The sequence below is a fragment of the Ranitomeya variabilis genome, chromosome 7 (assembly GCF_051348905.1).
Source record: "Ranitomeya variabilis isolate aRanVar5 chromosome 7, aRanVar5.hap1, whole genome shotgun sequence".
Taxonomy (NCBI): domain Eukaryota; kingdom Metazoa; phylum Chordata; class Amphibia; order Anura; family Dendrobatidae; genus Ranitomeya; species Ranitomeya variabilis.
In genome coordinates this window covers 78460590-78473268 of record NC_135238.1, presented here as the reverse complement: position 1 = coordinate 78473268, position 12679 = coordinate 78460590, and the positions used below count along the sequence as shown (strand labels likewise).

Genomic DNA, 12679 nt, shown 5'->3' with positions numbered 1-12679 from the left:
GATTTCATCACTGATTTGCCCTGATCAGCTGGAAACACGGTCATCTTGGTGATTGTTGATCGTTTTTCCAAAATGTCGCACTTTGTGTCTTTGCCTGCGTTGCCTAACACTAAGACTCTGGCTCAGGTATTTGTGCAGGAGGTGGTCAGACTTCATGGGGTTCCGTCTGACATCGTGTCTGATAGGGGGTCTCAGTTTGTGGCAAAATTTTGGAGAGCGTTTTGCTCACGGCTGGGAATCAAGTTATCTCATTCTTCGGCGTTTCATCCTCAGTCAAATGGTCTGACTGAGCGTATGAACCAAAATTTGGAACAGTACTTACGCTGCTTTGTCTCTGATAACCAGGAGGAGTGGTCTACCTTTCTTCCTTTGGCTGAGTTTGCCATCAATAATCACCGCCAGGAGTCGTCTGGGGAGTCTCCATTTTTTTGTGTTTACGGGCTACATCCTCAATTTTCTACCTTGAGTCAGAGGGGCTCTTCCGGCGTTCCGGAGGAGGACCAGTTAGGAACACAATTGTCATCAGTCTGGAGGAGAGTTAAACAGCGCCTGTTGAGTGTGGGTGCTAGGTACAAACATGTGGCTGACAGTAGGCGTGTGCCAGGTCCGGACCTGAGTGTGGATGACTGGGTGTGGTTATCCACAAAAAACATAAGACTCAAGATACCGTCCCTTAAATTGGGTCCACGGTTTATTGGTCCATTTAGGGTCACCGCCGTCATTAACCCAGTTGCGTACCGATTGGAGCTCCCTACGGTGTATAAGATACACAACGTGTTCCACAGGTCTCTTCTAAAGAAGGTGGTGGGTTCTGTGGATGCAGCGCCTATGCCACCTCCAGTCTTGGTGGATGGTAATTTGGCGTTTGAAGTCTCCAAGGTGGTTGACTCTCGTGTAGTGCGTCGCACTTTACAGTACTTGGTACACTGGCGTGGTTATGGGCCTGAGGAGAGGTCCTGGGTACCAGCCTCGGACGTTCATGCTGACCGGCTGGTCAGGTTGTTTCACCGCCGTCATCCGGACAAGCCGGGTCCTATAAGCTGTGAGGGCCCTGGGGTCCCTCGTAGAAGGCGGGGTACTGTCATGTCGGACGCTGTTCAGACCAGGTCGTCCGACAGACAGCGGTAATTCCGCTTTTGACCACTATTTACTCATTGGCGTCTGCTAGATTTTGTCTAGCCTTTCCGGGGTTAATTTACCTGATCCTCGGATTGGAAGCTGGGCCATTTCCATGGCCTTTAAATAGTTCTCCTGATCATTGGGCGTCGCCGATTATAGCTTCTGTCTTGCGTTGTTATCTCGGTCTGGAGTGGAGAGCTGGTGGTTGGAGATTCGTTGCTGGTGGTGTATATTCCTTCGTCCTATTTACTCCTTCCTATATTTGTGTTTATTTTGCCCTGCACATTTATAGTGTATTCCTGAGTGTCTGCGGCGTGGTGTATATTTTCCTTTACCCTTGTCTGTGCTAACTGTGGGAATTTAAGTATTACCTCTTCACTGGGTGGTGGTGGAGGTTTCAGCCTAGGGCTGAGCTCAGGAGTTAGGGCGAGGTTCGAGGCCTGAAAATGCACACCATCAGTGTAAACTTCAGGTAGAGGGTCAGTCAGGATTTCCCTAGTCTTAGGGAAATTGCAGGAGCCCGGGTTATTAGCTCTCGCTCACCAAGTCTCTCCCTGACAATCTCCTCCTGTATTAGACCTCGTTCACACGTTATTTGGTCAGTATTTTTGCCTCAGCATTTGTAAGCTAAATTGGCAGCCTGATAAATCCCAAGTCAACAGGAAGCCCTCCCCCTGGCAGTATATATTAGCTCACACATACACATAATAGACAGGTCATGTGACTGACAGCTGCCGTATTTCCTATATGGTACATTTGTTGCTCTTGTAGTTTGTCTGCTTATTAATCAGATTTTTATTTTTGAAGGATAATACCAGACTTGTGTGTGTTTTAGGGTGAGTTTCATGTGTCAAGTTGCGCGTGTTGAGTTGCGTGTGGCGACATGCTTGTAGCGACTTTTGTGAGATGAGTTTTGCGTGGCGACATGCGTGTAGCAACTTTTTGTGTGTCGAGTTGCATGTGACAGGTTAGTGTAGCAAGTTGTGTGCAGAAAGTTTTGCGCATGGCGAGTTTTGCGCGTGGCGAGTTTTATGTGTGGTGCGTTTTGAGTATGTGCAAGTTTTGTGTGAGGCAACTTTTGCATGTGTTGCAACTTTTGTGCATGTGGCAATTTTTCCGCGTGTGCAAGTTTTGCGTATGGCAAGTTTTCCATGAGGTGAGTTTTGCGTAAGCCTAGTTTTGCATGTGGCGCGTTTTGCTTGTGGCGAATTTTGCGCGTGGCGAGTTTTGAGCGGCGACTTTTGTGTTTCGACTTTTATGTGGCGAGGTTGGTGTATGTGTGGTGAAATGTGTGCTGAGGGTGGTATATGTGTTCAAGCACGTGGTAGTGTGCATTTTGTGTGTGTGTTCATATCCCCGTGTGTGGTGAGTATCCCATGTCGGGACCCCACCTTAGCAACTGTACGGTATATACTCTTTGGCGCCATCACTCTCATTCTTTAAGTCCCCCTTGTTCACATCTGGCAGCTGTCAGTTTGCCTCCAACACTTTTCCTTTCACTTTTTCCCCAATATGTAGATAGGGGCAAAATTGTTTGGTGAATTGGAAAGCGTGGGGTTAAAATTTCACCTCACAACATAGCCTATGACGCTCTTGGGGTCCAGACGTGTGACTGCAAAATTTTGTGGCTGTAGCTGCGACGGTGCAGATGCCAATCCCGGACATACACACACACACACACACACACACACACACACACACACACACACACACACACACACACACATTCAGCTTTATATATTAGATATATAACCTTTACCATAAGTGAAAAAAAACAAATCTATGTCACAGGTGTTCATAGCATTTAAAGTATTGTCATTTCAGCAGTGCTACCTGTATGAACAAGCCAAAGATGCCTATCAGAAAATCTGGGCCTAATTAATACAATTTGAAATTTGCAGTCATCATTTTAAATCAATCCAACCTTCAACAATCATAGTTACAAAGGGTCACATTCATTTCCTTGAAGCAAGCGAACTTAGGAAAAACACACATACAGTGGGTACGGAAAGTATTCAAACCCCTTTACATTTTTCACTCTGTTTCATTGCAGTCATTAGGTAAATTCAAAAAAGTTAATTCTTTTTTCATTATTGTACACTCTGCAACCCATCTTGACTGAAAAAAACAGAAATGTAGACATTTTTGCAAATTTAATAAAAAAGAAAAACTGAAATATCACATGGTCATAAGTATTCAGACCCTTTGCTTAAACACTCATATTTAAGTCACATGCTGTCCATTTCCTTGTGATCCTCCTTGAGAGGGTTCTACTCCTTCATTGGAGGCCAGCTATGTTTAATTAAATTGATAAGACTTGATTTGGAAAGGCACACACCTGTCTACATAAGACCTCACAGCTCACAGTGCATGTCACACCAAATGAGAATCATGAGGTCAAAGGAACTGGCCAAGGTGCTCAGAGACAGAATTGTGGCAAGGCACAGATCTGGTTACAACAGAATTTCTGCAGTACTCAAGGCTCTTAAGAGCACAGTGGCCTCCATAATCCTTAAATGGAAGAAGTTGGGACCACCAGAAGTCTACCTAGACCTGGCCGTCCAGCCAAACTGAGCAATCGTGGTAGAAGAGCCTTGGTGAGAGAGGTAAAGAAGAACCCCAAGATCACTGTGGCTGAGCCTGAGCTCCAGATGCAGTAGGTCGATGGGAGAAAGTTCCACAAAGTCAACTATCACTGCAGCCCTCCACCAGTCGGGCCTTTATGGCAGAGTGGCCTGACAAAAGCCTCTCCTCAGTGCAAGACATATGAAAGCCCTCAGAGTTTACTAAAAAACATATGAAGGACTCCCAGACTATGAGAAATAAGATTCTTTGGTCTGATGAGACGAAGATGGACCTTTTTGGTGATAATTCTAAGCACTATGTGTGGAGAAAATCAGGCACTGCTCATCACCTGGCCAATACAATCCCAACAGTGAAACAAGGTGGTGGCAGCATCATGCTATGGGGGTGTTTTTCAGCTGCAGGGACAGGCCGACTGGTTGTCATTGAAGGAAACAAGAACGCGGCCAAATATAGAAATATCCTGGATGAGAACCTCTTCCAGAGTGCTCTGGACCTCTGATTTGGCCGAAGGTTCACCTACCAACAAGACAATAACCCTAAGTATACAGCTAAAATAACAAAGGAGTGGCTTCAGAACAACTCTGTGACCATTTTTGACTAGCCCAGCCAGAGCCCTGACCTAAACCCAATCGAACATCTCTGGAGAGACCTAAAAATGGCTGTCCGCCAAAGTTCACCATCCAACCTGACGGAACTGGAGAGGCTCTGCAAGGAAGAATGGCAAAGGATCCCCAAATCCAGGTGTGAAAAACTTGTTGCATCATTCATAAGAAGACTCATGGCTGTACTAGCTCAAAAGGATGCTTCTACTCAATACTGAGCAAAGGGTCTGAAGGCATATGACCATGTGATATTTCAGTTTTCCTTTTTTAATACATTTGCAAGAATTTCTACATTTCTGTTTTTTTTCAGTCAAGATGGGGGGCAGAGTGTACACTAATGAGAAAAAAATGAACTTTTTTGAATTTACCAAATGGCTGCAATGAAACAAAGAGTGAAAATTTTAAAAGGGTCTGAATACTTTCCGTACCTACTGTATATATCATCTACTTGGTCACAAACAGTATTGAATCTGCTGGGCTTTTAACAATACTTCACACACCAATTTCCACATAGCAGCTTATTCTGTTACCTTTAAATTGCGCTTACCGGTGATCATCCATATCTTCAATTTGCCTTTTTACATAACTATCTATTCTTTTGCGATAAGTCCTATTTGTTAATCTTCCCACCATTCCCAGTCCATATGGCCTTTTTTCTTTTGCAAAGAGTTTCCTCACTGGGATAGTTATGCGCTGCCCTCGCTTTTGAGGACCAATGGTGACAACTTCTTGGCACAGTCGGATTTTTGGTTGTACGAGATGTCCATCTTTTGTCTTACGCCACCCTCTTTCTAATGGCCTGGAAACAAACAGAATGTACATTTTACGCATATGCAAGCTATGACACAATCATACTTTAATTGAAAGAAGAAACCTGTTGCACTGGCACAAATAACTGCAGACCTTTGGCATCTAAGCAATAAAACAACAAATGCTCTGGCAGTAAATTGAAAACGTTGAAAAATAAGATAGTGTCTACCCAAAATTACAGCACAGCAGATATGTCTGTTATGTGTCTGACCATAGACATAGCTCCAGGTGGAGGAAAGCAGAATATCTCTGGGTGTTAGGGTATGGGAATATGGCTTTGTTTACAAACCCGCATAGACTTTTCTGTAGGAAACGGCTCCCGGAAAACACCAGCGGTGTTTTACCTGAAGCATCTTTTCTGAGATCATTTTACACATCTTGACATGTGCATTGCCACAAATGTCTTATCTTACATTCTGTACATAAAATAGTGTCAGCTTCTAAGCGTAATCCGCCAGAAGAATGGACCATTCACTTCTCATAGCCACTTCACAGCTTTCGAAGCCCAAAGTGGTTAGAATAGACAATAGATGGAACATATGCACACAAGTCCTTTTGGACATTTTTGAGGTAATGTTCAGGTGAGTTCCAGCTGGAATCCACCTGAAAAAGATGTTGTGTGCACCTGCCCTTAGAGTGGCTTTTAATTGATAAACTTGTCAAATATTGAATACATAGCTGTTGAGTTCTACAGGAATGGAAGAAGGGTTCATGAGGACTTAGCTCCAGCACTAATGAGAACATGTTAAAACATGTTAACCTTAAAAGCGAAAGCTTATGGATCCTTAATTTTCTTCATACCTTTTGCTTTTTTCACCATGTTTTTATTGCACAGTAAAATTTATACTGTAACACGTTCTCTTTGGTGCTGGAGCCCAGTCCTCATGGATCCTTCTTCCATTTTTGACCTGGATACCAGCGAGGTGTGCTCCTACACTCTGTGCACCACACCATCGCCAAACAAAGTCTAACAGTGTTCCTATGTGAATACAAGTGGTTTTCACAATGAATAGTCCTCCCCTGGAAGGTCAGCTGTGAAACATTTTTCTCCTTTTCTACATAGTTCCACAGGAAGTCTGAAAAAGAAGTACCTCTATTTCTAGAAGAAAGGTGGATGACAACCACAGTAGCCACCATAGTTGTAGCTGCAGAAGTTGTCAACCAGCTTTGCAAGATTCTTGTAAAAAGTATCTTAGAACATCTACAAAAATACATATATGTGGGGATATAGCAATACATTGTGAACAAGTTTTGTTTTTACACTTTTGCTTGTAAGTTGAAATTTTGAATGAAATCATATATTGTATGATACAATGTATTGAAAAACAAGAAAAAATCCCAAGTGCATTGAAATGGTGAAAAAAAACATATTTCTATGTTTTTTCGGGTTTGTTTTTACGGTGTTCATTTGAGCGGTAAAATTGATCTGGTAAAACAATTGTTCAGGTCACTGCGAGTATGGAGATATAAAATATGTCTAGTTTATTTGTTGTTTTTTTCATTTCAGCTAATGCCTACTAATATTTCTCCTTCTTATCACTTACCTGCCTAGGCCTCCAAACAAATGCACTATCAGGATGCATTGGACCCATGTGGTGGAAAAAACACAGGTGCAGCATAACCGATGAGGCAGCCACTCACAACCTACCAAACTAATGGAGGGGGTGGCTGCTTGGCACATTGCTGCACAAAAAAGACTTGTATGTGGCGCTGTTCACACAATGGAGATGCACAGCATCCAGGCAGGCCTAGTAGTGACACCCTTCTATTAGATCAGGCGGGCCTGCCCAGCGCTATCCAAATGCACCCCATGTGAACAGACACCACAGTTTACAAGAGAAAAATGGGCCCAACTGCACCCCTTTTTTCCGGGGTGCAGTTGGGCCCATTTTTCTCTTGTAAACTGTGGTGTCTGTTCACATGGGGTGCATTTGGATAGCGCTGGGCAGGCCCGCCTGATCTAATAGAAGGGTGTCACTACTAGGCCTGCCTGGATGCTGTGCATCTCCATTGTGTGAACAGCGCCACATACAAGTCTTTTTTGTGCAGCAATGTGCCAAGCAGCCACCCCCTCCATTAGTTTGGTAGGTTGTGAGTGGCTGCCTCATCGGTTATGCTGCACCTGTGTTTTTTCCACCACATGGGTCCACTGCATCCTGATAGTGCATTTGTTTGGAGGCCTAGGCAGGTAAGCATCTCTGCCATGTTTTGCTGTTTTTTTCTCATTTTTGGAGGATCTCTGAATCCTCTTTTTGTGCTTTTAGCTCCTTCTTATCACTCCCTAGTGACTAGAAATTCCGCAGCCTCTATAACCTAATATTCATCCACCTGAACCACCCTCCACTGCTCTCGCCCTCTGGAACTACCGTACTCAATATGGAACGCCTGCTATGATGCCATGCACCTCACCCACACTCCTGGTCCTGGCAATAAACATGGTGAAGGAGATGGCCTTCTCTTTTCTAACAATTGCACCTTCAATCCAATCCCATTTCTACCCTCCCTTACCCTCTCTTTATTTGTTTGTATCCACTTTCCTTCTAATTTCCATGGTCGTTATATACTGACCCCTGTCAATGCCTTTATTATTCAATTCTCCAGCTGGCAGTAACACGTTATGCTGACAATCCCACCGTTGTCATGGACGATTTCAACAATTCCATTGACACCCACCAGTCAGCTGCTTACAAATTCTAGTCACTCGCTTCATTTTTCAGTCTTGTACTTTGTTCTGTATGTAACCTTTTAATGTCACCTCTCCACATCTGACCATCACCTACTTACATTCTCATTTTGTCCTGTACAACTATCTCTCAAGTCCAGCAATTACCACACATCTGCAGAAACCTCTCACACCTAGACATTAACACACTCTCTGAATCTCGACGACCACTGTCCACCATATCGTCACGATATAGCCACCATTTTATAAAACATTGCACTTGTATCATCTGTTGACTCGGTTGCTATCTAATGCATAATAGAAGCCGACAAATCAATAGACAACGCTAGAACACAATCAGTTTTCACATTCAAGTCAACCTGCTCCTCTGCTAAACAGGACTACTTCACAACTCTCATACCCTCTCTATCTCATAACTTCAAACAGTTAATCAACAATTTTAATTTCCTACTCTGTCCACTGTTGCCTCCTCAGACCTCCCTTATTTCTACAGTAGACTTTGCCCAATACTTCAAAAACAAGATCGACCACATTAATGTTTAACCACCACAACCCCTTTGTATAACAGAACAATTCCCTTATCCCATAACTTCCTTTCCCAATATGTGAATGAAATAAAAGCTTGCTCATTTTCTCTCCAAGTTGCTTCTCACCACTTGTGCACCTGATTCTATCCCCATCTCATCCTACACAACCTTACCAATCTGCTTATCCCAGTCATAACCTATCTTTTCGACTTACAAGTGCTTCTCACAAAAATATAATATCATCAAAACGTTAATTTATTTCAGTTCTTCAATGCAAAAAGTGAAATTCATATATTATATAGAGTATTTACAAACAGAGTGATCTATTTCAAGTGTTTATTTCCATTAATGCTGATGATTAGGGCTTACAGCCAAGGAAAACCCAAAAGTCATTAACTCAGTAAATTACAATAAATAAAAAAACACTATCAAAAGGCTTCCTAAGTGTTTAAAAAGGTTCCTTAGTCTGTTTCAGTAGGCTCTACAATCATGGGGAAGACTGCTGACTTGACAGATGTTCAGAAAGCAGTCATTGACACACTCCACAAGGAGGGTAAGCCTCAAAAGGTCACTGTTAAAGAAACTGGCTGTTCACAGAGTGCTGTATCCAAACATATTAATGGAAAGTTGAGTCGAAGGAAAAAGTGTGGTAGAAAAAGATGCACAAGCAACCGGGATAACTGCAGCTTTGAAAGGATTGATAAGAAAAGGCCATTCAAAAATTTGGGGGAGATTCACAAGGAATGGACTGCTGCTGGAGTCACTGCTTTAAGAGCCACCACACACAGACGTATCTAGGACATGGGCTACAAGTGTCGCATTACTTGTGTCAAGCCACTCATGACCAATAGACAACGCAAGAAGCGTCTTACCTGGGCCAAGGAGGAAAAGAACTTGACTGTTGCTCAGTGGTCCAAGGTGTTGTTTTCAGATGAAAGTAAATTTTGCATTTCATTTGGAAATCAAGGCCCCAGAGTCTGGAGGAAGAGTGGAGATGCAGACAATCCAAGCTGCTTGAAGTCTAATATGAAGTTTCCACAATCAGTGATGGTTTGGGGAGCCATGTCATCTGCTGGTGTAGGTCCACTGTGTTTTATCAAGACCAATGTCAGCGCAGCCGTCTACCAGGAAATTTTAGAGCACTTCATGCTTCCCACTGCCAACAAGCTTTATGGAGATGGAAATTTCATTCTACAGCAGGACTTAGCACCTGTCCACACTGCCAAAAGTACCAAAGCCTGGTTCAAAAACAACAGTATCATTGTGCTTGATTGGCCAGCAAACTTGCCTGACCTGAACCCCATAGACAATCTATTGGGTATTGTCAAGAGGAAGATGAGAGACACCAGACCCAACAATGCAGACGAGCTGAAGGCTGCTATCAAAGCAACCTGGGCTTCCATAACACCTCAGCAGTGCCACAGGCTGATTGCCTCCATGCCACGCCACACTGATGCAGTAACTGATGCAAAAGTAGCCCTGACTAAGTATTGAATGCATTTACTGAACATACACTTCAGTAGGCCAACATTTTGGATTTTAATATCATTTTTGGGGATTTTCATTGGCTTTAAGCCATAATCATTAACATTAACAGAAATAAACACTTGGAATAGATCACTCTATTTGTAATGACTCTACACAATATATGAGATTCCCTTTTGTGTATTGAAGAGCTGAAATACATTAACTTTTTAATGATATTCTAATTTAGTGAGAAGCACTTGTATCTTTAACCTCTGGATTCTTCCCTTCTCCTTTAAAACATAAAGCGCCTATCTTGAAGAAGCCATCCCTTGACACAACCTCTAAAGTCCAGCTATTGCCCCGTATCACTTTTCCAGTTTGCCTTCAAATTCTTTAAACAGTTTGTCTACATTGAACTTCCCTCCCACCTCTCATTCAAAACACTCTAAAAACCTAATATCCAGTTTCCATCACCACCACTCCACTGAAACTGACCAAACCAGTTACAAATGACTTACTAAATACCAAGACTAACAGACAATATTCCAATATTCTATACTCCTCCTTCTAGACCTGTCATCTGCAGTTAGCCACGTGCTCCTACAACAGATTTTTTTTCTTCCCTTGACATAAAAATCCTTGGATCTCTTCATAGCTCACTTAATTAACATTTAGCATCTCCCATTCCCATGTTACCTCCTCATCGCTCTCTGTGGTGTTCCTCAAGGCTCTGTCCTAGGACCCCTACTATTTGCCATCTTTACCTTAGGTCTAGGACAACTTAAGGTCCCAGATCTTTCAATATCATATATATGCTGATGACACTCAAATCTACCTCTCTGACCCAGATGTCACCTTTCTACATGTCTAGAATCCTAGAATGTCTAACAGCCATACCCTCCATCTCATCCCACTTTCTAAAACTCAACTTGTCTCCCACATTTGGATCTTTCAGTTGCAACCTGAAAACTCATCTCTTCAGAAAAGCTTACTGCCTGTAGTAACCCCCCTGCCACCTCACTATCACCGGAGCTACTGTAAATCTCTGACCTAGTGTCTCTTTCCCCTATACCTTGTAGATTGTAAGCCCACAACTGCTGGATCTTCTCTCCTTGTGTACTGTAATGCTGAGTCACTACTCACGGGCAAGCTGTGAGACAGAATAGTCAGGAGGTCTGAGGCCAGATACCAGAGGGTTTGCAGTACATAGGGGAGATACAAAAGCGTAGTCAGGTAACAGTCTGGGGTCAAATGCCAGGAGGTTACTCCAAAAGCAGAAGGGGAAACCCAAAAGAGTAGCCACAACAAAATCCCGGGTCATCAGCAACATCAAAGTCAGATACAGAGCAAGCAAACACTCCAATCCTAAAGAAAATCTATAACTGGCACAGACTACTAGCAGCTAGCCAGCAAAATACCTTGCAAATGATTAGTTATGAGAGGCACCTGAGGAAACGCTTGCAGACTAAACCAGATTGAGCAGCAGGGCTGTCAATCTAACTGTTGACAAGCCAGCACACCCCTGGATATGATTGGATAACTGGACTGTCACTCACAAAACCGACAGTCCAGCACATTCCAGATCTCAGAGGGTGGCTGACCTGTCACTCACAGATTCCTTTGCCACAGTCAATGTAGAAATTGTGACATGCACCATTGTTTTAGTTTGTTTCATTTTAGTTTGTTTAATTGTATGTATGCTATATGTATGTAACCCTTTTCACATTTACAGCACCATGAAATTAATGGTGCTTTAAAAATAAATAATCACTTTATTTCCCTTTTAATCACTTCTCACAAAAGATGACCTCGCAAGTGCTAAAGGGAATATTCATATATGGCAAATTTATTACTGATGTTTATGTGACTGTCCCATTTATCTGAAATGATCCAACCCATGCTACAGAAACAACTCCAGTATAGCACTGACTTATTTTCAGGGCAAGAAATTTTGGCATCAACTCTGCAATGTTTGAATAGTTGCCTCATGGAGACATAACTGTTTTATGAAGGCTGTAAGTTGGAAATTATGTTGGTCTGGCGATCAGCTGATTAAAGAGAGTCTTGTCTTTTGAAACAAAGGCAATGATCTGATAACTACATGGGAAATTGCACTCAGTAATACAATGTTTCCTGAAGTGGTTACTAAAAGGATGAAATTTAATAGTATATTGTAGTTATCTGAATGAATAATTGTCCATGTAATACAAGGAAGGGCCAGGTAAGAAAAAGCTAAAGCAATACAGATCCCAGAAATGGGATTCTGTTCTACAGCATCCACTTGAAGATGTCTTTTAAGTTTTGCTCTTTGAAATATATTTACTTGAATACTAACAAATCTATTCTCCATATTCAGATGTTCACCTACAGCATCAAATGACTTTTTTCTAGTTCACTTTTGTCCAAAGCACTTCCTGTACGCTCCACGGTGTCTTCTGCTTTTGTATTCTGTTCAGCCTCTTTGATGGCAGCCTCTGATGGAGATTCAAACACTTCATCAGGATAACTTGACATATCTTCATGAAGTGCTCCTTCCTGAAAAACATACAATACAGTAAGGACATGGTATGCTAGAAGTCATCATTCATGCCGACATGTCTCAATATCTGGGTCCTGAAACAGGGACAAATTATAATTTCTTTACAATACACTATTGGCTATATTTGCAGTTATTATAATTATTGATAAATGTATTGTCTATGATACTAAATAAGTAAAAAAAATCTCTCCCATAGATCAGAATACTCATTGCTTACAGATTTTACAATCTCCAAGAAAAGCAAATATTACTACCTCTTGGAGATGATCAATGGTTGTCACATATGTACAATCTAATAAAAAAAAACATATACTGTATGTACTCCTGTTTATTCTCAACAGATAGT

The 12679-nt window shown here is 42.2% G+C and overlaps 1 protein-coding gene across 3 annotated transcripts in view; it reads right to left on the bottom strand.

Moving 5' to 3' along the window:
- The window catches only part of RHBDF1 (rhomboid 5 homolog 1), a 270222-nt gene that overhangs the window by 59418 nt on the left and 198125 nt on the right, over positions 1-12679 (bottom strand). For all 3 annotated transcript variants that reach the window (XM_077275324.1, XM_077275323.1, XM_077275325.1), the window contains 2 exons: positions 12163-12329; positions 4855-5106 (listed from right to left, as the gene is read on the bottom strand). In XM_077275324.1, the coding sequence (XP_077131439.1) occupies positions 4855-5106; positions 12163-12329 (419 nt within the window). The remainder of the gene's footprint in view (positions 1-4854; positions 5107-12162; positions 12330-12679) is intronic.